Source organism: Thunnus albacares, chromosome 4 (genome assembly GCF_914725855.1).
Source record: "Thunnus albacares chromosome 4, fThuAlb1.1, whole genome shotgun sequence".
NCBI classification, from domain to species: domain Eukaryota; kingdom Metazoa; phylum Chordata; class Actinopteri; order Scombriformes; family Scombridae; genus Thunnus; species Thunnus albacares.
This window is the reverse complement of record NC_058109.1, coordinates 22715711-22741106: the sequence shown is the minus strand read 5'-3', so window position 1 is coordinate 22741106 and position 25396 is coordinate 22715711. Positions and strand designations below refer to the sequence as shown.

Sequence of the window (25396 nt, the reverse complement as noted above, 5' to 3'; positions counted from 1 at the left end):
TGTTAAAGCTCATTTAAATTTCAATTTGACACGTTAATAGCTGCCAAGCATCAAGACTTTTGTCTTAATGTGCTACTTAGTATCTGATGTGAGTAAGTTAATATCTAGTTACAACTAGTTAGTAATTCAAGTTAAGAGGCACAGACACACGTTGGTATAAAAAGCCAAGTTTGCCTCCAAAAGTAAATGATTAAGAGGACAAAACTGGGATTTTAAATTTAAGCAGCTAAAGTTCATTGACTCAATCAAGGCAACATTACACACAAATGTACTTAATCTATGAAGTCTTAAAAAGGGGGATATGTTGATCATTTACATTATTATTTACATTTACAATTGATTCATTTCCTTCATACATGCACTTTATTCCCTAACTGCCAAACTGCAGAAAAACTCGAGACACACATTTGCAAGTCAAAAACAGCGCTCAGTAATGACGAGTGTTTATCCCCTTTTCAATTCATCACATTAAACAAGCATTAAACTCATTGTTTTGTTTGTAACTGTTAGTACAAAACAGCACACAGAGTGGACAGAAACAATAGGTGCACTTTACAGTAATGTACTCCAATCTCATACAGCAGCTCCATGATCAACTTTGTCTTAAAATGTTCAGTTTTTTGCTTAATTTTTTTTTTTTTTTTTTTTTTAGAGTTTTTTAGTTTTTGAGAATCTGTCAGAGATGTTGATTCCACATTTGAGGCCATAGTTTGTGGTGTTTTTGTTCTAAAATTGCAACATTATATTGTAAGATGTTCAGGTTTTTTCATCCTGCCTCCACATACAGGCAGGAGAGAAAACAGGACACACTTTCATTACAAAAGTTCCTTTATCCAACTCAGTTTTCTGACTACTTAATCCAGCTGCAGCCTCTGAGCTCACATGTTCAGTTTGGAGTCCATGTTTCGTCTCTTTACAGTTGACTTACATAGTGGGAGCCGTCTTCCAACCCAACCCAGTGCCCTTGAGTGTCATCTGCAGCTCTTTGGAGAGCCCTTCTTTGCATAACCTGAAAGTTAGCAACAGGAAAAAACAAAAATCATACACAACCACGGTTCAAATGTGTGTCAAAAATAGTTAAAAGGTAAGAGATGAAGCTAATATGGTAATATGCCAAAGTACCTGCAGCTTATTCTCACTGTGACAGTGAGATTATAGTATTGGTGTTTAGTTTGATAGTATATCTACTGTCATCTGTAAATAGTCTGGGTTTGTAATTCATATTCTGCTATGACAAACAGACTATTCAGGACTTAACGTCTGAATTCTTCATAACTTGTACTTAATATAAATGAACAATAACCTGCACATATGTTCACTTTCGCTGGTTGATTCTGTAGTTTTCCATTATTGTTAAAATACAAAACACATTTCTGCTGCACCCAGTTGGACTTAATCTATGATCTTTTAGAGACATGCTTACATTTAAAAGCAGAATGAAAGTAGGGAAAGGTGTTCAGATGCTTAAATAAACTGAAGTTGTGTTGTTTGTTGTCTGAACTGTGCTCCAACAGCTGTAGGAGGTTTAAAATCAATTCAAAATCCATTTCACACCAAGTAAAAACTAGTAAAATCCACCCTTGTCTATCAGGTAAGGAAAGCTAAAATATCACAAAAATGACACATTTCCTGGACAGAAAGTATCCTACAACAAGCTACTTAAAGTGTAATTTCTCTTCTCTTCCAGCAACTTAAACATGTAACAAGCAACTATTTTTCCATGTGTAAAAAAAAATCACTTTGGGCAGATAATTTGCAAAAATGCAATGAGAATAATCCATCAAGTAAAAATAATTTCCTGTAACGAATTATCTTTATCTACTTCAACTTCTTGTTGCAGTAATTTGGGCTGACAATGCTGGATGACAGATTGTTGGACACACTGTAGATAAAGACAGTTTTGTCAGCTTACCTGTTCGTGGTACTTCTGATTCTGGTAGCAGGGTGACTCCCGAGCTGACATGTTTTTCACTCTGACTGCTCCCTGCCTGTCAAGAGAACGAGCCCTGGGAGTTTTAATCTGACTGCGCCAGTGCCACGATTTTAGCTGTTCATTCACCACTTGTCGTGGGAGGCCACCGGAACGGTAGTGTGGGTGGTCCCATTGTGCCGGGGAGGGGGAGAGTCTAATATCAGGGGGTAAAGGCCTCTGCGCTCTCTGCAGGGGCACAGCAGCCTCTTTGTACCGATAGTCATATCTGTTGGAAGGACAAGGAGCCTGTTGGGCGTAATAGCTCCTTGTCATGTCCGCATCAGGTGAGTAGATCATTTCCTCGTTGTAATATTCGTGAATACTCGGACTAGACTGGTTCCGGGGATTGTGGTAAAAGCCAGTGCGTTGGAAGAGTTGAGGTCCATAGCTGCCAACTGGGCTAGAGTGCGGGAATGCAGACTGATACTGTTTGGGCAAATCACAAGGCAATTCCTGACACGGGGAGCTGGTGTAAGATGTAAATGAGTGTTCAGAGTTGCTGTCCTCAGAGCTAGCAAGGTTTCCATAATTCACTGTAGGAGGAGGAGTCCCTGGTAAAGTTATCGCATATTCTGTCAGTCGCCTCCTTGGACCTCTGGTGCGACCGCGCTCCTTTTCTGGGCCAAATGAAGAGTCAGGGTTGGATAACCTGTGCAAACCACACAAGAATGTTACAAATCAAGTATTTTAACACACCTGCTCAGCTAAGACACTGCATAAATTTAACTTTTAAATCTGTACATTTCACAGATGTACAATATCCCTTTTTTCTAAATAATTGAATATATAAAAGTAAATGATATCTCTGTGATTGGCATTTAATTACAGGCTTAACCTAGGTGTGCAGCTGGTGACACACAGTCCTGCAGATATGTCTGAGGCGTGGCTACCTGAGGGAGAGTTGTCTGTGCACACGCATCTCTGGTGTGGAGGGTGCGCTGCTGGACTGGGTGCGGCACAGTCTCAGATGGGAAAGCTGCAGCGGCAGAGCAGAATGCGCCAAACAAGCCTCCAATGGTGGCAACAATTCAGTCTTGGCTGGACTGCTGAACACACATAGATATAGTTTATGTTTTTTTTTATATAAAACATTTTAAAAAGTTTGAACATTGAAAATGCAGGCTTTGTTCATGATAACAGACACAAAAAGTAGAAATCCCAAGTATAAAAAATGTGACCTAATTCACAGAACTGCAGGGTTTTGACATATTCCAAAAGCAGCTATTAATTATTGATTTTCAATTATTTACTGTACACAACATTAATCTATTACTGTCAAAGGGGAACACACATTATCACAGGTTTGAGTCTTTATTATAGTAATCATCTACTGGACAATAAAGCCTGAATTGAGCTTCTGTGCTATAAATTACTTTAGGATTTATGGTTCTGTCTGGGCTTTAGTCATTCATTGACTGTTGTAGCATTACTATAAAAGCAGATGGCAGTGTTGCACATTCATAAACAACACTGATATCTACTTTGTGATGGGCTGAAACAACAGTGATAAAGAGGGTTTGTACTGGAAATGACTTTGCAAGATGAGGAGGATCTATCATATAGGTAGATTATAAATGTTTGTCTTTACTATCAATAATAACAACTAGCACAAGAACAAGGATACAAAGCAGCCAAAATAGACAAATCAGTTGCTACAGTGTCTACATAGTTACTATGTACAATAACATTTTTGGGCGTTACTAATTCACTTTGATCTTAATCCAACCAGCACCACTTCACTCAGCAGCTTGTTAACACTTCCAGCAGCCACAAAATCTGCATTTCACACTGCTTACTACAATCCAAGTCTTACAAACCATGCTTTTCTTTTCCAAACTAAAAACCTGAGTAACAGGAAAAGGAGTCATGATGGATGGTCCCTGTTACCTGGTGTTGCTGGAGGAACGTGACTTCTTGCTCTTCTGGTATGGTTTGTCAAGACTGGACTCTGTCCACGGAGAATGCTGGATGGGAGGAGGGTCGTATGTGGGGCTTGAGTTTAGACTCAGCGTAGAGTCGAGGCTCGGATGGGGAGACTGGCACGGGGTCAGCGGCAGTGGCTGTGGAGCCACAGATGGAGACAGGCAGGAGCCGTCTATGGAGGACAGAGAAGACACGGGGAGCTGCTGTGGGGGATCTGTCTCTCCTGGATAAGGCAGTCCTGAGGACGGCTGTGATGACTGGCTCGTCACTTCTAGAGAAAAATAGAAATAATACAGCGTATGGTACCTGAAAGTTATTTAGTGTCAATACGCGTGCATCTCTTCTACAGATTCTTTGTGTAATTTTTGAGGAAGCATCTTTTAATAAGAGAAATCACTGTAGTATGCAAGACAAATACTTACTGGAGTCACATTTGCACATATATTACGGTTAACTGGTCACATGGCAAAGATTGTCCAGCTTTGAAACGGCATGAAATTTGTCTTGCTCTCGCCTACGCTAGATTGAAAACAAACAGCTTTTCTACTGGTAGAAACTGGGCCAAATTAAATCTTACCTTCATCTTGAACTACAGAGTCAGACAGAGAGCTGTCATCAGATGTACCCAGATCTAAGACACAAAAATTCATATATGAGCTATCAAACAATCACCTCATTTTTACAAACTTATGATTCACCATGAATTGTTCTCTACAGATAGTTATCATGTGAAAATCAACTAATTTCCTGCAAGGATCATCATGAAAGGGATTTGGCATCAAACTATCTTCTAGTCAGCTGACCAGGCGTCTCTCACCTTGTTGTGTAATATTAAAAGCAGGGAGTGGTGATGATCGACCGTGCTCCAGTCGCAGGTGAAAAGCCGCCTCTTGTAGCTGCTTGAGTTTCTTCTCCTCTCGTTTGCACTGTTGCAAGCGGCTTCTTTTAACAGCTTTACTCAGGTGGTCTTCTTCGCAGAGCTTACGCGCTGCCTCGTATATCTTCATCTGCAGCGATAACTCAGCATCCACTAAATTCAGTTCTGACTCCTATAAAGGTTATGAAAGAGGGATAGAGGTTTATTGTTTTAAAAAAATAACAGCCTCACATTCGGTCAAATGCTGCTTCTACTGTACCTCTGCTCCTCGAGGGATGCTTTGTTCATCCAGTTTAAAAGCAGCACCGATGCGTCTGCGAATCTGCGGCGGCTTCTCTCCTGGCAGTAGAGGATAATCTTTTGGCAGCTGGCCTGTCAACTCCTGAACGACACAGATAACATCACAAATCAAAATTTTTCACAAAGAGACATGAATCTGACTTAAAAGTTTATTTTTCTGAAGACAGACTTGGTGAAATGTTTAATACAAATGCATCTTTTCAAACTCTAATAAATCCTGATGTTTAGTAGTTCAAATAAAGATAGACACATCTCCCCAGAAAATTAATTCAGCCGTGTCCATGGCAGTTTTGAAATGATGTACAAGTATCTTGTTCTGTTCTCCTTACATGTTGAGACATATAGGTTCAGAGAGTCTGTTGCACAATTCTGCTTTTACAGAGATTTCCTTTCACAACACATTCTTTGGGTTTCAGTTTCTGACTGTAACGAGTATCCATGTCCAAACCAAACCCCAAGCATGACAACGCACGGCTGCCGATATCATCAGAGAACAGTCATAAAAACTGTGTCTCTTTGAGTCATTCCCAGTCAGCCAACTTTGCAGACGGACTAAAACGTCAATGCGGCCAATGAGCTTATTTGTGCTTTTGTCACAGAGAGAAGGGAGAGGCATCATGTCTCCCATTATTTCACCTGAGCATGTCCCAACAGGAGTGCCCAGCCCGAGTGTCAACAGCAAAGAATGATCATGGTCCTGGGATTTTACCCTGGAGCACTGAGACATGGCAGAGACACTCTCAAACCTGAGTATGTGTCCGCTTTCGAAATGACTGTACTTGATTAATGTGGCACTTCTTATTCTTCATTTGACAATTCACAATGAGAGGGAAAATGAGATGCAGGAAAGACTGAAAATAAAGGGGGGTGATGTGTGACCGGTCTCATGCTGCGTTCAAACCCAGGTAATTATGGGAACATTTACATGGCTTTAGCCGAACTGAGCTACTGGGAAACCTCCTCAAAAAGTATGACATATAAAACCATTTAAAAAAAATCTAATTGCAACCACATTGCATTTCCTATTAAGTGTATCTGAAAGTGGAAAATATTTGTATTGTTGACAGTGGAAACAGCCAAAATAATGATGTCACAAACAAGAGGAGGATGTATTAAAAGACCTTTTGTTTCAGTTGCTCCCTGTCTGACATGAAGCACTGAAATGAATCCAAATATGTTAAAAAATAAACTAATTTGTCTCTTTTGTGGTCTTACGTGTACACAAAGTCACTGTTTTTGTTTCGCAAATCTCCAGTCTCCAGTGCAACCTATGACTGTCCTGTGATCTGGTATTAATCTGCTGACTCAAGTGTCCTGTTCACACTCAGTAGGAGATTTTAAAAATGATCCAAAAACACAAGTGTGGACAGAAAAACCTTTGATGCAGCAGCAGCAACAGTGTGGACATGGCCGAACAAGTCTCAGAAATGTCCCCTGTTGCAGGTTACTTTGTTAACCTGTGGTAACGTGTGTCATCAAACATCCTGCACTAAACTACCACACCTTTTATTCCTGTATGAAAGGTGCTGATTCATACACAACATTATGAGTACATTTTGTAACAGCTTGCCTTATGATGTACTAATTATCTTAGGCATTTGTTTATGTAAGACTAATTTAAACCTCAACATTGTAACAATATTAGACTGCTATGATTATGTAACTCATCTGCTCAGTGACATGTCTGTAAGGTAAATTGTTAGACTTTAGTCTATCAGCACATTTGTAGATTACAGTCACTCACAGCTTCTCGGATGCAGAGTTTCTTCAGCTCCAGTATGCAGATCTCTAGCCGGTCCTGGAGTGCCTGGTGCTTGAGCTTCATGGCTCGCGTGTGTGTGGTCACATCCTTCGTGTGTGATGTTGGGCTGTCAGAGCCTGAGTCATACAACGACAAAAGAAACAAACGTCTGACATTATGCGACTGAAATGTGACTGTTGCATATTTCTTACACACAAGACCAGATGTACTTAAAGTGCAAATATGAATGAGAAATTACTAAGTTAAGCAAAGCCAAAGCATAGGTAATCAGTGGTGCATTTCATTCAGTAAAAGCAAATTAGGACTGTGACTAATGATTACTTTCAATCAGTTAATTGATTCATCGTTTTGTAATTAATATGAGAGGTGCTTTCAATATCACAAGTTCCCAGAGAGCCCAAAGAGAAATCTAATGAAAAGCTAATTTAGCCTGATTTATAGTTGAAAAACACAAAGGAAATCGATTTACAATAATAAAATACAAAACAAACAACGACAGACAATGATCTTCACACTGGAGAGGCTGAAACTAGCAAATGTTTATATTTTGCAATTTATAACTGAGCTAAATCATTAATTTATTAGGTACAAAAGCAAACAGTCATTGATTAAATTTCTGTCGGTCGACTAATCAATAACTCCTCTTTCCAGAAGCATATATTACATACATAGTACAAACACTGAGATGCCAGTTTATTTGGTGCTCCAGCTGAGTGTTAATGTAATCTGATACAGTAGGTGTGTCATAAATGCTGCCTTTATGAGGCTTATCGTGTTCAGTTTCTGTTGACGCTGTGTCGCAGAGGTGTTGACCCTCTCTGGTGCTTTTGGAGGTTGAAACTAATGGTGTTGATTTGCATTACATTATACTGAGTGTTTCTAATGTTTTGGACTGCGGCTCTGATTTTCAGAATCGATTAATCTGATTATTTTCTTCATTAATTGTCTATAAAATGTCACCAAACAGAAAAAAAGTCCATCCTACGTTCTCAGAGCCCATAGTGACGTCTTAAAATGTCTAAAACCTAAAAGATATTCAGAAAATATTGTCATTTTAAACCACAAGGAATATTTTAAGTCTGCTTATAAATTAATGTATGTCGTATAAATACATGTCGGTCGTGTTTAAGCTCATGTTGATACAACTGCATTAATCAGTTTATTAATCATTCGGTCCAAATTAATGACTGAGCAGTTAAAACAATGCAGACATTCATTGAAGTGGAAAAAAACAATATCCTGAATCATACACATCCCTGAAGCTGATGATGTTCTTTGTTTTGATATTTGCCAACTTCTATTTCTCATTGTACATCATACTATGGCATCACATACTTTATTATAATATGCTTCATAATATTGCTACAAGTCTTGAGGCTATAACAGACAACACAATGGTTAAATTGAACAGAAAACCTACCTCTAGTTTTTATCGTTGTTTTCATTGGCGACACTGAAACTGCAAAATAAGTATCAGGATCTTTGTAACTATAAACAATGTGTGAGTGTTGGATTGGTGCTGTCTGTAGCCTTGGTGACTAATGACATTAAGATTAATCTCAGGGCCATGGGAGTGGCTTCAGGCAAAATGCATTGAGTACCACATACCTTCAGAGATTATTAACAGAATCCCTGCAGGTACTGACAAACATCGGAGGTGCGACAGGAAAGAAGTGTGACAGCACTACAATAGGGCAGAGAATTCCTCTTCCTAGAGTGACAATGCCTCTATTCTTTGCAGATGGACACTTTCTCATTGTATAGAGCAGACATCACGTGGCTCAATTAAGACACAAGGAATGTCAGAAAGGCCAGAACTAATCAGTAGAAACTACGGGGCGTAGCAAAAACAAGGTTGGCTGCTTGTTCTATGACGCTGCTACCATATGGGACTGGGGGAGCAGACGGCCTTTAATGAAGTGGACTGAGGCAAGTCCAGAATACTGACTGACTACAAAACACAAAGAACAACATATCTACAAAGCTGCAATTAACAATTATTCTTGTTGTTGATTAATCTGTTGATTTGTTTAATTAATTGTTTGATCTATAAAATGTCAGACAAAAGTGGAAAAAATGGCCACATCGACAGATTCAAATTGCTTGTTTTGTCTGAACGACAAACTACGTTAAAACCACAAGAGAGGAAACCAGCAAATACTCACTTCTGAAGCTGGAAAAACAGACTTTTATGGCACTTTTTTGCTTTGAAAAATGACATAAATGGTTTACTGATTATGAAAAATTGTTGCTGATTATTTTTTGTCAATCAACTAATCCACTGATCATTTCAGCTCTAATATTCACACACAATGTTAAATCAAGTAAAAGGGCTGAATTATCTCCTGAATAAAAAGATCATTAATTGTCCTTTTATGATGTGTTTGGCCATTTGAGAGCAAACCTGAATCACATCAATTCATCACTTTTAAGTGTATTTTGCGTTGCATTCTCCATGTTGTGCAGGAAACGGCAACTAATCTGGGAACAAGTCACAATGGACCACATGCATGTCAGACTCTGCCTTCAGAGTTTTCACATGACAGCTTATTTTCAGTGGACGTGAAAACAAATCAAATTTGGTGAAGGTCCGAGCAAGGGGTAGATTTAAAAATGTACATATTTTATTGAGAACATATTATATTATAGCAGTAGTAAACAAAATAATAAATTTGAAATAAAAGAGGTGAACTGTGTCAGAAGATTTATGTCTGAATTTAACAACTGAAGTATACAATTAGTAGACAGTAGTACATATTCAAGGTTGAAATAGTGAAGATGTTGATTATTAAGAAGAAGGAATAACAGCTCTGTCACATGACAGATAACTGAGTCTGAAGGAGTCAATAAGCTTTACTATTTATGACCATCGCCACAGGCATGTTAAGTGTTAAACTTTCGGACATTTTAATCACACCAGGGCCCGCAGTCACTTACTTAGCTTGTCATAAACATTACAAATATCTTTACATATATGCTTTGTCCAAACTTAATGGGGTTTTATATTTGTCTTCTGGTTAAGGTCTTCTGAAAAGCAGGTGCTGCGATAAGATTATCACCAGTTGGGTCGGACTAAAGTGTGTGCTTAGTTTCAACATCAATTTAGGCCTCTAGCTAAGGTCTACTAAAAGGCTAAATGAGCTTGAGTTTTTTTTTTTTTTTTTTTAAATGAATGTGTGCTTAAAAACCAGGGTGTAAGACTCACAGATTTGTCAATATTTATTCAAAGTCTGAATGGAAAAAGAACTTTTTAATAAGCGACTGTTTAAACGTCTAAAATGAGTCAATCCCACTTTCTGTTTTGCAGCCCAGTGTTCCTCAGACACATTTGGGCGACCAGCCACATGCAGTCCAGTTTGCCTTCTACTAATTTCAGACCATTATCACCAATGTAGAACTCTAACGATCACAATTTAATGCAGCCAAGCACCTAACTGCTGCTATTTCAGGGCCAGGAAAATGTGAACGTGCACTCCATCAGACTGTGGTTCAGGAGGTAGAGTGGGTCGTCTACTAATCAGAAGGTCGGTGGTTTGATCCTCAATTCCTCCAGTCTGCATGTCAAAGTGTCCTTGGGCAGGATACTGAACCCCAAATTGCTCCATTGGCGTGTGAGTATGTGTGTGTGAACGGGTGAATGTTGGTATGTGTTGTAAAAGCGCTTTTAGGGGTCGACAAGACTAAAAAGGTGCTATATAACTGCAGTCAGTTTTACCATTTACCATCACTCAACAGAATACCGGTTACCATTGAGACAATTGTGCTACTATTTCAAAAATGCCTGTAAGTAAAACACAAAAATGTTTTACCTGAATGAAGGATGATCCCGCTGTCGGTATCACTGATCTCTCCGTTGCCTTCCATAGACGTCAGTAGATTGAGTTCCCGCTGCTGTTCTTCAGATAATGTCGACACTCACGGTGTCCTGTGAAGTATGATTTCAGTTTTAGGGAACAATCACTATTTTCAAGCTTTTTTCAAGTCTACATTAACCTGAATGTCACAAAAGCGAGAGATATTCAGTTTCACTTAGTGGACAATTTCCTTAATCAATCATAGAGTATTAAAGATGGTGACGACTGATCATGATCGTGGTGAAGCCTCAAATATTAACATGAAGTAAACAGCTGTTTTCAAAGATTGTTGGTGTATTATGATATCCAACAAAGACGTCAAACTTCATCAAGAAAAAGAAAAAAGAAGATTTTACTGAGTGAGAAATATATTAACATTCCACATTGTTTTAGTGTAATTTCATAACTATTTTCAAACCAAAACAATCGCACTCAGAGAGCCACAGTGTTTATAGGATTATAAACAGGAAATACAAAGAAATACATAGGATGAGTAGTTGCATGGATGAATGAGTCAGAATCCATAAGCCAAACATCATTAACACAAGCTTCCCAAAGCCTGTGTATTACTTCATGTGACCTGCTGCTTGAATGATTCATGTGTGACTTGCCTGCTTGACCCCTCAGTCAGGTGTAATCATAGTCTCCCACAGCATGAGTACACATACTGTACATGTAGCCAAGTCTAGGGTGTTTCCTGTGACTGCCTGTTTGTTAGTCTCTGATGTCATGTGATCGCCACTATCTCACTCCTTCTGATAAAATGTCTCAGTACAAATGAGCCATATATATATATATATTCAGCTGGTGTGAAACTGCTGGTTAGATTATTAACTAAAATGAACGCAGGAATGTGACAGTGGTTGCATTCCATCTCACGGGGAGGGGGGGGGGTCATCCCGGTTAGCAGTAGCGGCGCTCATTGTTTAGAGGAACAACTTGATGAGGCGAGTTCATGAGCTACAGCACATGTTACCTGTTGGTCCAACAACACAGTGACATTCAGGAATACACAGATCTGTAAAAATGTATTCCATTATCCTCCTGAACATGACCTGAACATGACCTGAACATCCTCCACACAGCTCATATGACTGTGACTGTCCATTCACACCTCCAAATCACAGATAACTGGCTGCTGTGTTTCCCAAATTAAGGCGAAAACAGTTTTAGTGCAGCACACTTAAATAACAACATGCTACAATGTTGTAGCTTGAAAACTGAAACATAAGCTACAGTTTGCAGAAATGTTCACACAATCTGTCTGTAGTATCCACAGGCACCTTCTACATACAACTCTGTATTGTATTTGGCAGGAAGTAATATTAATAGATTCACATAATGGTCACTGGGTCCCAAAAACTCTATTATATTTTTATTTATGTCTATACAATATGAAACTACAAGCAGGAGATGGTGTATAACTGATAAGTCGTTAGAAAATTAATCAGCAACTATTTTAATAATGTTGTTTCAGTCATTATTTGAGCAAAAAAGCCAAATATTTGATGGTTCCAGTTTCTCAAATGTGAAGATTTGCCTTTTTTCTTTTTCATATGTGAGACAGGTATCTGAATATCTCGACATTTTAGACTGTTAGTCAAACAAATAAGCAATATGAATGCCATTTTCTCCTATTTCTTAACATTTCATAGACCAAATAATTAAATCAATGAATCAAGTAAATAATTATCAGCAGATAATCTATAATGAAAATAATCATTAGTTGATAGTATAAGGATCACATTGCTGATCAATTTGATAATACCAATAATCAAAACGGCACCAAAATAAACCAACAAATGCGATAATGTAACAGTTAATACATCAAGAATGTGAATTTATACAACAATTCCCAGAAACACTTGCTCTACCTTAAAAGCTGTCGATCATGTGTCTCTGAGTGTTTTCAGTTCCCGATCAAGTCCACTACTCACTGAAATCCCCTGAAAAACCTGCAGCCGCTCAGTCCCTGCACATGGATGGAGCCATGTTTTAAAGGAAGGGAACAGAAACTACTAAAGCAGTTTGATGCGCTGTAGATGTGCAGCGTCTCACCATCAAAACTTTCAAAATCAACTCTTGATACCAAGCATCAAGCAAAACATCTTTCTGAATAAATGTTTAGTCTGACATGTCTGTTGTGTGATATTTCCCAATTTTCCTTTTTTTTGAATAGACTACAAAGGACACAAATACAAAAAATACAACCACTTACGGTTGTGTTCTTTAGGATTTGAAACTTAACATACACATACAACATAAAGGGGTTGTCCCTACCCTGAAGGTACTAAGAAGCTGAGCAACAAAACACTAGCTAAAGGCATTTCCCCCCATTATTGTAAGTCAAGTGTCAGTTTAAGTACCACAGACAAAACAATCACATTAACACTGACATAGTTTGTATATTACAGCAACTCAAAAATACTATTAACACAATGACAGACGGTCCACATAAACTCAAATGAATTTACTCAGAGGACACTAGATTAATTAAAAAAGACATATAAGAAACACTGAAATGAAAAAATGTACTTACTTAATGAAAAAAAACAAAAAACATAGAAAAACTGTTAAAATCCAAAGAGTGAAAACTGTCCCTCAGATTTCCCGACTTGAGTGGAAGTGCACAAAACCCGAGCCGTGTAGAGTCTGGACAGGAATGAGAGACTCGCCCACTGAGAAAGAAAGCGGCTGCCTGCTGAAGAGGAGTGGCCACAAACAGACAGAGAGGCTGAACACTTGAGTCAGTATCATATAACTCCGTTCTCCCATCTGAGTCTGAAACTGTGTCAACAACAATGACCAGGATACTGAGAAATTATTTTTACACTCTTTATCAGTGGCCTAATAGAAAAGCACAATTAAAATGAAAATACAACACAATACAACCAAAGGTTTGAGGCTCAGGAGAATAAACAGAAGGCGATGTGTAAAAAAAAAAACCTCTAGTATCTATTGTTTTACAATAGATACTAATCATGTTTGGCTGACAAATTTTAGCAGTTTAATTATTGTTTAACTTGACTGAGTCAATCATGCTTTCGTCACCTGTAACAGACGACACTATGACTTGATAGCTGACTGTTGATGACACACAATTACATCAGTAAATCATTGCCAATCATTGTGCGTTCAAAGATCAAATATCTGCTCATGCATGTTTACTACCATCTCCTGGTTCAAAGGGCCAGTAAAAACCGATAATTACTTATGAACTTATAAACATACAAGTTTAGATGTTCATATCTGAAGCATCTGAAACTTCACCGCTTCTCTTCCTACTTCCAGACCACCGGTACTGAGACCCTGTCGTTTTTCTGTCTTTGCTGAAAAGAGGGAAACACATGGCGGTGGGATAGTCCGCATGATTTACAGACACCCAGAAGCAGCACCTGCTCCTGTAACTGCATGGTTCGCATTCATTCTGGATCTCAATATTCATTTTGGCTTTCCAGGAATGTCAGTGCCCAGACAAGCCGAAAAAGGTCCAGCAATTCCCAGACACTCAAGAATCAGATCTCAAATGACACGGCACCGGAAAAAGCAATGAATTGCAATTATTTGGTTCGGTGACTTCTACATTTAGCTTTCACAGTGTGAACACAAGTGGGAATATTTCACAAATACCAACCGTGTAGACAATTGTGTTGAAATATATCAGGCATAGTTAATTCAGTAAAATATGAGGTCTGACTTCTTGTGTTGTGCTTCATATGTTGGGTAAACTGTGAGTTAAAGCAATGACTGAAACACTGAGACATGCTGGCAGGCTGATGGTATCTGCAGGTACTGGCTTATCACAGATTATCACATGTTTGCAATCTTTAGCAAAATACTGTGCCGGCCTTGTCACACCACCTCCATATTGATAATTGTAAGGTTTTAAAGCCAGGAACGACATACTAGAAGCTGATGCATTATGAGATTCATCAACCACCGAAGGGCTTTGTGTTTCTAGTCAACTGGTCTTTCTTTAGTAGGGCTGCAACTAACAATTATTTTCATTCATCTACAAATTCTTTTTTTGATTTATTGTTTAGTCTATAAATGTAAAAAAGCAATGAAAAACTGTCTATTAATTACCCAGAGCCCAAGATAATATCTTCAAATATCTTGTTTTGTCTGACAAACAGTCCAAAACCCCAAAATATTCCGTTTACAGTGATGTGAAACAGAGAAAAGTAGAAAAGTAGTGCCAAATATTTGATGGTTTCAGGTTCTCAAAATTGTTTTTCCTTGTCTTACATTTTATTAAATTGAATATCTTTTGGTTTTGGACTGTTTGGCAACCAAAATAAAACATTTTGGTTAAAATTTAATGACGTCATCTTGGGCTAATTTTTCCACATTTTTAAATGTTTTATAGACCAAACAACTAGTCATTTAATCGAAAAAAGAATAACCAATAATGAAAATAATTGCTAGTTGCAGTTCTATATAAATTGTTTCAGCTCTGCTCTTCAGAAACACCAACATCATGGTACGAGGCCACAAGTCAGCTCTGTTTTAACCTGATACATTTAACACAATTCAAAGATAAACACATCAAGCATCTTTAATTTAAGTAAAGTAATTAAAAATGCTTCCAAACAAGTTTAAAGATCCCCTCCAGACATGTATTAAGACAAATAAAAATACTCTGCTTGGAACAATATTGTGTGTCTGATTTGTTTTTTCCACGAAAAAGTGCAATTACCACTTTAAATTCCTTAAAATAACATCTACTCCCTCATTAAAAATTCCACAGTCTATAGATATGCAAATTTATTTCAGTTCAAAAGTTGAACTACTTCACAGAAGATGTTTCCTGCTTCACTGTAAAGTTCATTCTCAGTGTTTGTGCAAAGGAGACTTCAAGTTTCCACATCACACTTATGTAAGTTGAATATTGGACCAGAATTGGCTTCAAAACTAGTTGTGATGTCACAAATCATGCTCCTGGGTCCTTAAAACCAGATTTTCAGTGAGCACAGAGAAACTTTCCACTTTGAGCAGATGAATGTGAAAACAGCCTTCTAGTGTCAAACTCTGCACATCCATCATTCTGTACAGCAAAGCTCAAATATTCAACTGAAGGAACAAGAAGAAAAACACATTTTTGAGTGAGGAAGGACTTTTAATTAATTAAACCTTGAGTTATTCATAAACTTGTAAGTTATTAAAAATAATTAATCAAATGCCGGAGCTACAAAAAGTGTATTATTTGGCTCGAGACCACAAAACCTTTTGTTGGTAGCATTTAATTAGCTACTCTACCAACACCTTCATTAAAATGATGGACAGAATGACTCAAAGAACAAAGAGTTGGGAGGAAAGGCTGCAGGGAGGGATAACACCTTCCAACTACAAGTGCTTGTATAGTTAACAGAGTAAAACAGCAGCACTTTGTGTAAACAGGCTGTGTGCCCAGAGGCTTGTGAACCTAAAATCAGAGAAGTGCAGTCATGCAAATGAATAATAATATCCTCTGATGATGGGAAACCAAAGTTACACAATATTATTCCAACACTGATGGCAACAGTATTGTAGCTGCGAAACAGGAAATAATCACACAACTTCAGTAGTGCTGAAGCGGCAAGAAATTAGTTTAATCATAGAGTTCCTCTACCAGTAACATAATTACTGAAACTGTGCAGGTGGAGGTTTTAAGTCCAACACGCTCGCTGACGAGACAAGTCAGCCTGGTTAAACGACTTCCCTCTTACACCGCTGTACGACACAGACATGCGTCCAGAGAAGAAGTAACCAGTTGGTGGATGTCATGGTTGGTTTATATAAACCAGAAGTCCCAGAGAGACAGAGAGACGGCTTTGTGTAGGCAACACGGCAGCTGGCAAAACAAATTCTTTAAATATTCTTGATTCCTTTTATAAGTGTACAGCTCGACTACTGCTGCCAGCGTGTGGAGCCATCAGCTGCCAGATTTACACATTTACCCCTCAATATAACATTGTCTGGTTCTTCCACCACGTGCAAAAAGATTGTTTTGTTGTAATGATGCTTAAATCAAAGCGGTGTCATTAAAAAGTCCTATAAAGTTGCACTAATATACTACAACCCCTCAGGCTTTTAAAGGCAAACAAAGCAAGCTGCTGATTCCCTCCCACCTTCTGACTGGTATCCATCACTCTGCTGGCAGCCGGCTTTAAGCTTTGTGTTGCCTAAAGGCTGCAGATGAGAAATAAATACAGTATCTCAAATGAGCATGTGTGAAGAAAAGGTGTGTCTGATGTGGATCGCTGAATTAGAAGTATGTGCACCACTATGTAAATGAAAAACCTTTCCTGAACTGTGACCAAGCCCTGGATTGTGGCTGAGAGTCAAGACAAGTCTAAACACTAGTACTCCCCTCACGCCTTAAGTATCTGTATATTAATTTTTAATATTTATTATTTCAAGAGTCCATGTTTTTATGGCTCCACTCTGTAATTAAATGGAAATATTTCAGATGTCTTGTGCATCATTTTAGACAAATTCTTCCAAAATTTAACCTGATAGATTTGGTATCTTTGGAAACTTTAGAATCTCTGATAGATGTTAAAATTAGGCTAAGTTCTGTGGGTTTGAACAATGTTTGGCTGCAGAGAGTGACCTAGCAATGACTGTCCCACCGGCAGGTCACAGAGGTTTCAGGGGTTAAGCCACTTCTGTCCTCTTGCCCTCAGGTCAGTGTTTAGGAATGTGTAGACGGCAAAAATACTTCAACAGACAGCAATCACAAACCAACTGACTGGACTATTGCACTGAAGAAACCCTTTGTAGAGATTAAATATGAAAAATGTCATCTTTGGATAAGATGTGGGCGTGCTATTGCAAGTTATTACTATTATTATACCACCATTAAATAACAATACTGAATGTAAATGCATCAAATAGCCCTGCAACTTGGATTTCATTGTTCCTCTCACATTTGTTGTCTTTAAAATGTTGTGCCTTTCTGTTAAAAGAGGACGTTGAAAGATTATTACTTCTCTGCTGGTCAGTGCAATCAGATATGTCTTTATGTAGTTAATGGTACTTGTTCTCTTTTATACAGATTGTCACATACCTTAAAAAATGGCCAGAGACTTTCCATGAAGCCCATGTTAAATATATAAAGACAGAGAATAAACTCACTGGCATTTGGAGGAAGATAAAATAACTAAAAAATGTCTGTCTCAGTGTTTACCTTCATGTTAAAGTTAAAAGTGCTGTGAAAATCTATAATGACTGTTAACTTGCCATAATGGCACAATAAATACACACCTGTTATATACATTAGAGACACTGTATCTATGACAATACAAGTAGATTCACACAATAAAGACAAACAGACTTGACAATCTCTCCATTAACGTCCCATCTGTTAGTCCAAATGTCTGGACCAACTTGTGAGTTAAAGAGTCAGGTATAAACATTTCCCTGGGGACAAAAAGTAAAGATATCTTGTGGTATTTATTCATACCTTTCATTCAAAAGCTCATCCAGCCTCATAGAGGTGCTGGGCCCCAGCTTTGAAGAGTTTGACAAAGTTCAGAAACTCGCTTTAGTGGTGAGGAGTTTTTTTTCTTTCTATTAACAAAAACTCTTTGCACTTACGTGGTTTAAAAGGCACAATAAAGTTCAATAGCAGTGAATAAATAAACCCACTACCCAAATGCATATACACTGCTCGTTAAACAAACCCTATAATGTAATTTCTTCTTACCTCAGTAGCCAGTTAGCCCGCTAGCATCGTGCCTCATCTGCATCCATACAATCTGAGCTCCAGTGGCTCACATTCTTCCAGATATGAGCTGGAAGTTTCAGTTTGGTTACATGGATGAAATAACAGAAGAAAATAACACAAAAGTCTTTAGGTTTCACCTCTGGTCTCTAAACGAGTGGATACAGTAAAGCCTTAACACTAAAGTTAAGTGTTACTCCCCAAACGCAACTTTTGCTGGAGAGGCTACTTCTTGAGCCCAAGTAAAGTAAAGCAAAGCGTGCTGCCTTCATGTGCTGTCGAAAACACGGCAGAGCTGAAAACATCACGTGTTTACCATGGCAACCGCGTTTCTGACACCCGATCTGTAAATGGGGATGGCTAATAAATCAATTTAATAAAGTTAATAATTTAATAATGAAAGTGGTCAATACAACTCAATATTTTTAGTCATTAAATTAATTTAAGTGCGTGTTTTATAAATGTTTTTGCTGTCTGTTCTTCTCCTCTTGGGCAGAATCGTGATGTACCACTTGATTGTTAAAACATAACAATAACTTACATCTAACACAATCCTCCGAAGGGTCAAAATGCTATTATAGTCTTCTAGTAGTACTTAAAAAAGTGTCCAGTTATATTTATCATTATAGTACTGGAAGTTACGAGCTAGAAAGGGGTTCGTGAATGGCGCATAAACCATCCACTTCTCCGCAGCTGTGTGGGCGGTTTACGGGCAGAGATGATGCAAGTCAATCTCAATTATACCCTTTTTTTTACTGGATATTCAGTGGATTTGACGTCAAAACCACTTATTTATTTTTAACGTGGCCAAAGTTACACATGTTTGGACTGAAGAGGCACAGCATGCATTGGAGTAGCCCCAAATAAGTGTTGTATCCTCTCTGTCTCAGCCAGTAGAGGTCAGCAGTGTGTTACACAGACTTTTTAATCCTGTAGACCATGTGATCTGCCACCCAGGGACCAACACACACAGTATCATGTGAGCATGGACCCATTTCAGATACAATTAATTAAAGATGTTAGTAATAAACTACAATTTAATGTTTTATAAATTTCTATACTGTCTCAAACTCACTGACCCAACAAAGGAATCAGTAAGTAAAGAAGGAACAAAACTAATCCAGACTAATCCAGAAAAATAGGAAAATAACACAAAAGTAGCTATCTTTGACTTCCTTGTGAGCATAAATAACATCATTAGTTTATCATTATTGATTAAAATGTTAATCAACATTGTAATCTTGCCTTCACAGGCAAAACTTCAGTTTACATATATCAGAATTTAAAATAAATATATAATTCACCGTTCTGTGCTATAGACCTACTGTACATGGCAGTACTTTTTTTACAGCATATTTGTGAGATAAGGTGATGACCTTTAGCCATTCACTCACAGAGTACGTCACTGTGAAACAATATGACTTTAAAACCTTAATGACTTTCATTATTAAAGCTAAATTATTCACTTCTGCTGTGCTGAAGCCAAATTAACGCTTTTTTTGAGTCTTCTAAGTGAGTCATCATTTCAGGACATACAGTACATTGTGACCAATGGTGGTTAAATGTGTCTTAATTCATGAAAAGTAATGAAACTGATCATCACTTTAAACACGAGATACATCATAATGTGAATATGCAGTGTCAGTTATCTATAAAGTGCAAGAAAGCAAATTAATGTTAACAGTGTTGATGACGTCATGTTTCCACACGTGAAGCTGTGAGAAAATGAGCTTTAACTTGTGAGAAGCAGAATTCATGTAAAATTTCAGTTGTTTTTAAAAAAATAAAACACATTGACTGCCGTGGTTTGGTTTGATTGATTGAAATTACAACACACTTGCAATGCTGTATAATCTATGAAATTGTTGAATTAAAAATTATATTATTTTATCATAATGTGACTATATATATTTCTAATTTTAAATATTCTTCTACATTTCCGATTGACAGAGGATCAAGTCCTCATCTAAAGGTAAACAAAGTCTTTTTTTTTTTTTTTTCATAAGTACCGCCTTCTCAATGGGCCTCTTGTCAAAAACAACATTAAGCCACATCTGTCTCAGTGGTTTTATTTTCCAGGCAGTTTATGTTGTCAGGTTGTCATAAATAAATGTAAAACCATATTCCTTTAACAAATTTAATGGCACTTTCAGCTGTATGGAGAGAGGTTCTTTGGGAAAATGATGCATACTATTGTACTCATGGTTCATTTGTGTTCCGCTGAGGAAGTTTTTGTACAAACCTCTTTCTCGTCAATGTAAATTAAATCCTGCATAGCAGATTCTGTTTCAGCGAGACAGTAATACATTTTTTTTTAACACTGACACAGGAAAAAAAGTAGGACACTTCTCCATATAAATGTCATCAAAGGGGCCAGATGCAAGTGTATTTTCTCAGCAAGCTACTTTTGTAGATCAAGTGTAACTCATGTACACTACAGTTTTAAAGAACAAGGAAACCACAGTCAATCACCAGAGGATCTGAGAACTGCAGTGTTGGCATACACCCTCTGTATGAAACTCCTACATGGTGGTTAAACAGTGAAGTAAATATACCACACCTTTTTGCAGTATTCATTTTTCTCCAAATTCAGTGCAGCTGTACTTAGTGCTCAGTGAGGAATATTCAAATATCGTGACAATATTTTGTGTGTGACTCTCTGTGTTTTCATATGCTGTGTTTAATGTAAAATTTGGTGATATATGTACTGAGAAAAATGTGAATATGACAGCTGTGCAGGTGAAGTTTTCACTAATTATTGTCACTCAGCTCCAACAGTCCAATATGATCAAAAATTGTCACCTTAGAGTCACCTTAGAGATCAGGAAGGTTGGTACATTTTTACAATTAATTATTGTGTGTAATCCAAGAAAAGCCCCAATCTTCTATGATGTAAATATATCAATATAGCATCAATATATACTCACCGGCCACTTTATTCGGAACACCTGTGCAATCTAAATCAAGATTCAAGATTTCGTTTATTGTCATTTTCTTGTATATTTGCATACACAAAAAACGAAACGCTGTTCCTCCCAGCCCACAGCAGTGTAACAACAACAGAAAGGATAAAGAAAGTACATGTCTCGGTTTGATGTAAACAGCTCTTGCATGTAAACAAGTGACCAGCACTGATGAGGAAGTGAAATAATCCATTTTGCTGTCCAGAGAACATTAAGCAGCATGATTGTTGGAACTGCTGCACTGAGCCAGGCTAACTGTCTCAGTTAGCCTGGCTCAACGTAGTACTCCTCCATGCTTGCCCTGCTTCCGAATCCTGTCACATTACTTTCAATGTTTCCTTTCCGGTGAAGCTCCAGGCAAGGCCGTGGTCTCCTTTGGGGCCATTGGGAGTTGCAGACCAAATGTGCTCAGCTGATTTAGCTCCCAGCCAGTATTTCTCATAGCAAAAGTCTTTGTTATGAATGTTCAAAACAAACTGACGATCATTGACGTATTTCCCTTGCACTCCACACGATGACACAGACGTAGTCATGGATAAAGACACTGCATGGTCAGAACTAGGAGAGGCTGCCGCAAAAGTCGGTCGCACCTCTATCAAACCAGTTCATGGAGAGAGAGAGAATACCACCAACAAGGACCCTTTAATTTCTCCTCTTGTCTTCACAAAATAACTCTAGCTTCCTCAGTGCATTTTCTCCTTTGGAAGGTTGGTATCAGTGGCAAGTAGCAGATAGCAGTTGACAGCTAGCTAGTTGTTTTGTTTTTAAAAAATATATTCAAAGATGATATTTCCTCTTCTGTTCTTGCTGATTAATGCTGTTACCTCTTCTTTAGAGTCTTTTCTGAAGATTATTTGAAGGTTATTTTGCAAAATGTCCCACTTTTTAGGTCCAAGTTTAAGATGTATTCAGGAGCCCATCTCTGGTGCAGCAATCCAATACAACAGCTCTGCCATAAATTTTACATTTCTGAAGCTTATACATTTTCATTTTTTGTTGACATTGTCAGAAAGGTGATAATTCTACTTTGTGTTTATTATTGAGGTCGTAGTGGGTGGTGGTGGTGGACTTGAGTGCATTATATTGAATGGTGTTCCTAATATTTTACCACCCTCATGTATGTTAATGGAATGGACAAAATATTAGGAACACCATTCAATCACCTTATCACCTTTCTGACAATGTCAACAAAAACTGAAAATGTATAAGTTTCATAAATGTAGAATTTATGGCAGAGCTGTTGTATTGCATTAGATTGCTCAGGTGTTCCTAATAAAGTGTATATCTATATAGTTTATATCTAGCTGAACCTTGAGGTTTATGTGTTTCATTTTAGTTGAATTGTGGCATTTGTAATTTTACAGTGATTTCATTTCTCCCCGAACAGTTCATAATATTCAGTTTACAAGATGAGGACATTCACACTCGAGGAGTATGACTGATTTAGTTCAGAAAATCAGTTTTGGAATGAGGCTCACAACTACAGAGGACCTGCAGTACTGCTGTGGGAACATCACAAGTTAACAGATCAACAGAAACTGACTGATGGCAGAAAAGTTTGATAACACTAAGCACCAAGGTCACACCTTTCACTCTGTGTGTGCCAGACTGACAGAATAACTGTCAGGTCGTTAAATGCATTTATTCTCATCATGCCTTAACTATTAAGCTATTAATTTAGAAATTCAATTTTTTTCTTTTACAAATGCAAGTACTATTATTATTAATCATTCCACTGTTAATTATTTAGAAATTACAGTGTGGATTCAGTATTTAATTAAAAAAAAAAAGTTGAGTTGAGGGTAATTGATGATAAAGATTACATGTAAAAGTGCCATAATGTATTTCTTTAATATCTTATAATGTCATGCAACATTTACACTAAACATGTTTGCAGTTGTTATTTAAAGTGTACAGAAAATATCAAGTAAATCAGCCTGTCACTTTACATTTACAGTAGCTTTCTTTGAATTAAGCAAGTTAAATAAACTCTCACCGACTCATAAATGTGATCCAAAAAGCCTGAATATTCTAAACTGGCTGTATGTACAACATTTAAAACATCTGAAAACAACTAACGTCACTGTTTCTTTCATTTGTGTATTTTAATCCCCTTCAGCTTTAACATTACTCTCACATCAACACTGATGAAAATACAGGACACGTAACTTTTGAAATCACAAACCAAGTCCTGTCAATTTTGTGAAAATAATTCAATAAGTTGTATTAAAATCCGTAATATTTTCTTAATCTTTGAGAAGCATCCCCAATCTGTTCAGTTCACAAAAACAGTTTGGTGGTTTGGACTCTGACTAAGTCTTGTTGAACAATACACTAAACTTCAAAGCCACCAGCAGCTGGCAGGCCCCTGCCTGTGAAGTTTGTTAGCCGCTCTGTTCTCAGGGCATTTACATGTCATTCTTATGAGCGCGATACATAATCACCTTCAATATTTAGCCTTACAGTAATATACATATTTTTCACACATTTAGACCGTTTCTTTTCAATTTACAACAGTGAGAATAAAGTACATGTATTTCACCTAATATAAAATACATCTGGGAAAAGATTTGTTAAAAACTTAACCTAAAAAACACCAAATTTAAAATGTTATCTAATAGGTTAAAATAAACATCAGAATACAAATTATGAAAAAACTGCTGCAAACAGAGATCGTCTTACGCCTATTCATTTGTCTAGATTAGAATAGTTATAAGTAATAGTATAAGTTAGAATAGATGTAATTCTGTTACCATTTCTACTGTCTCTTTAAAAAAAAAAAACAGTCATTGCAACAACAATAAATTACCACCACCTCTCACCTCACCTCTCTCACCCTACACTACTGCTGTTTATTACATTGCAGGATTATTTGTGATACTGCTGAAACAATGTTGCGAGAAAAGATGGTCAACTGCTTTTTCAAGAATTAGGCGGGAAAGTCCTGACCCTGTGCACCCAGAGCCTGGCACCTAACCTGGTTTCCTCCATTGTGAAACCATCTGATTCATATCACATTTACAACTGAAAAACAAGTGGGCACCCATGAACATTTCAACTTTCAAATACCAACTTCCCCTTGTAACGCTCATGTGAATACCTTTGATTTCTGAGAAGTTAGCAGTGTGGTGGGCCTTTGCTTTATTATCAAACTGCCAAACGAGTTCTTAACAAGAGACAATAAAAAAACTGAGCTGCCAGTTGTTTATGCCTTTGTTTTACTATAAGAGGCAAGTTAGGGCTCAGAGGCTTTTGCTGAGCGATTTACCCGGTAAACTTCATTTAGGTTTAGGCTTTCCGACATTACATGTAAGAATTTCTACCCTCTGCCACTCTATAACTTGGTTCCTGTTGCAGTTGTCTGCGTTGGTGGATCTTTGGGTTGCCAGTTTAGTGCCTCTTTGAATGAATAAGTGTTACTTTACTTTTCCCTTTCTCACACTCCTATTTTTGTTTTCTCTTGGTAAGACATGAAAATGAGATATTAGAAATTACCTCACATTTCTCACATGCAGTTATATATAACATATCATAGTTACTGTTGTGTTTTTCGTAAGATAAAAGAAATGAGCTACGTTGCCTTCATCAGGGATGTACAGGCCGGCTTATGTAATTACTAATGTGACTATCTACAGTTATGGAAATACCAGAAAATTTTGTCAGTGCTACTTTCAAAAAATGTCATTTTTGAAAAGCAGTTTGTATTCAACACATCGTTGTGCAGAGATGGTTCAGAGCAGATTTTTTTTTAAAACACACCATATCTGTTTTACTTTTTTAGTTTTATCCAGATAAATTGTATCTCATTAGCACAACACATGGCCTCAGTCATGACTTTCTTATTGTATTATCTAATCTACATTTTAGAGAAAAGAAAAAATATCCCTTTAACAACCAAAGCTAATATTATTTTTTAGTGCATTATTGCATTATTACACCAATGCTAGGCATGATTGCATTAATATTGAGCATTTGTGCATAAATGTCAATTATTGCTTTAAAACATGTAATAACTGGGCACTTTTACATCAACACTA

At 37.5% G+C, this 25396-nt stretch overlaps 1 protein-coding gene across 2 annotated transcripts; it reads right to left on the bottom strand.

Moving 5' to 3' along the window:
* Positions 1–603: 603 nt before the first annotated feature.
* Positions 604–18653, bottom strand: inavab (innate immunity activator b). Of its 2 annotated transcripts, none has more exons than XM_044350103.1 (10): positions 18379–18653; positions 10644–10759; positions 6817–6950; positions 5032–5154; positions 4713–4944; positions 4473–4526; positions 3860–4166; positions 2863–3018; positions 1913–2621; positions 604–1009 (listed from the first exon to the last, which is right to left on the bottom strand). In XM_044350103.1, exons 2-10 carry the CDS (start codon positions 10696–10698, stop codon positions 914–916), a joined length of 1866 nt encoding a protein of 621 aa, XP_044206038.1. In that variant the 5' UTR covers positions 10699–10759; positions 18379–18653; the 3' UTR covers positions 604–913. The 2 variants fall into 2 exon arrangements, with proteins under 2 accessions (XP_044206038.1, XP_044206039.1); XM_044350104.1 differs by having other exon boundaries at positions 2863–3015.
* Between the last annotated feature and the right edge of the window lie 6743 nt (positions 18654–25396).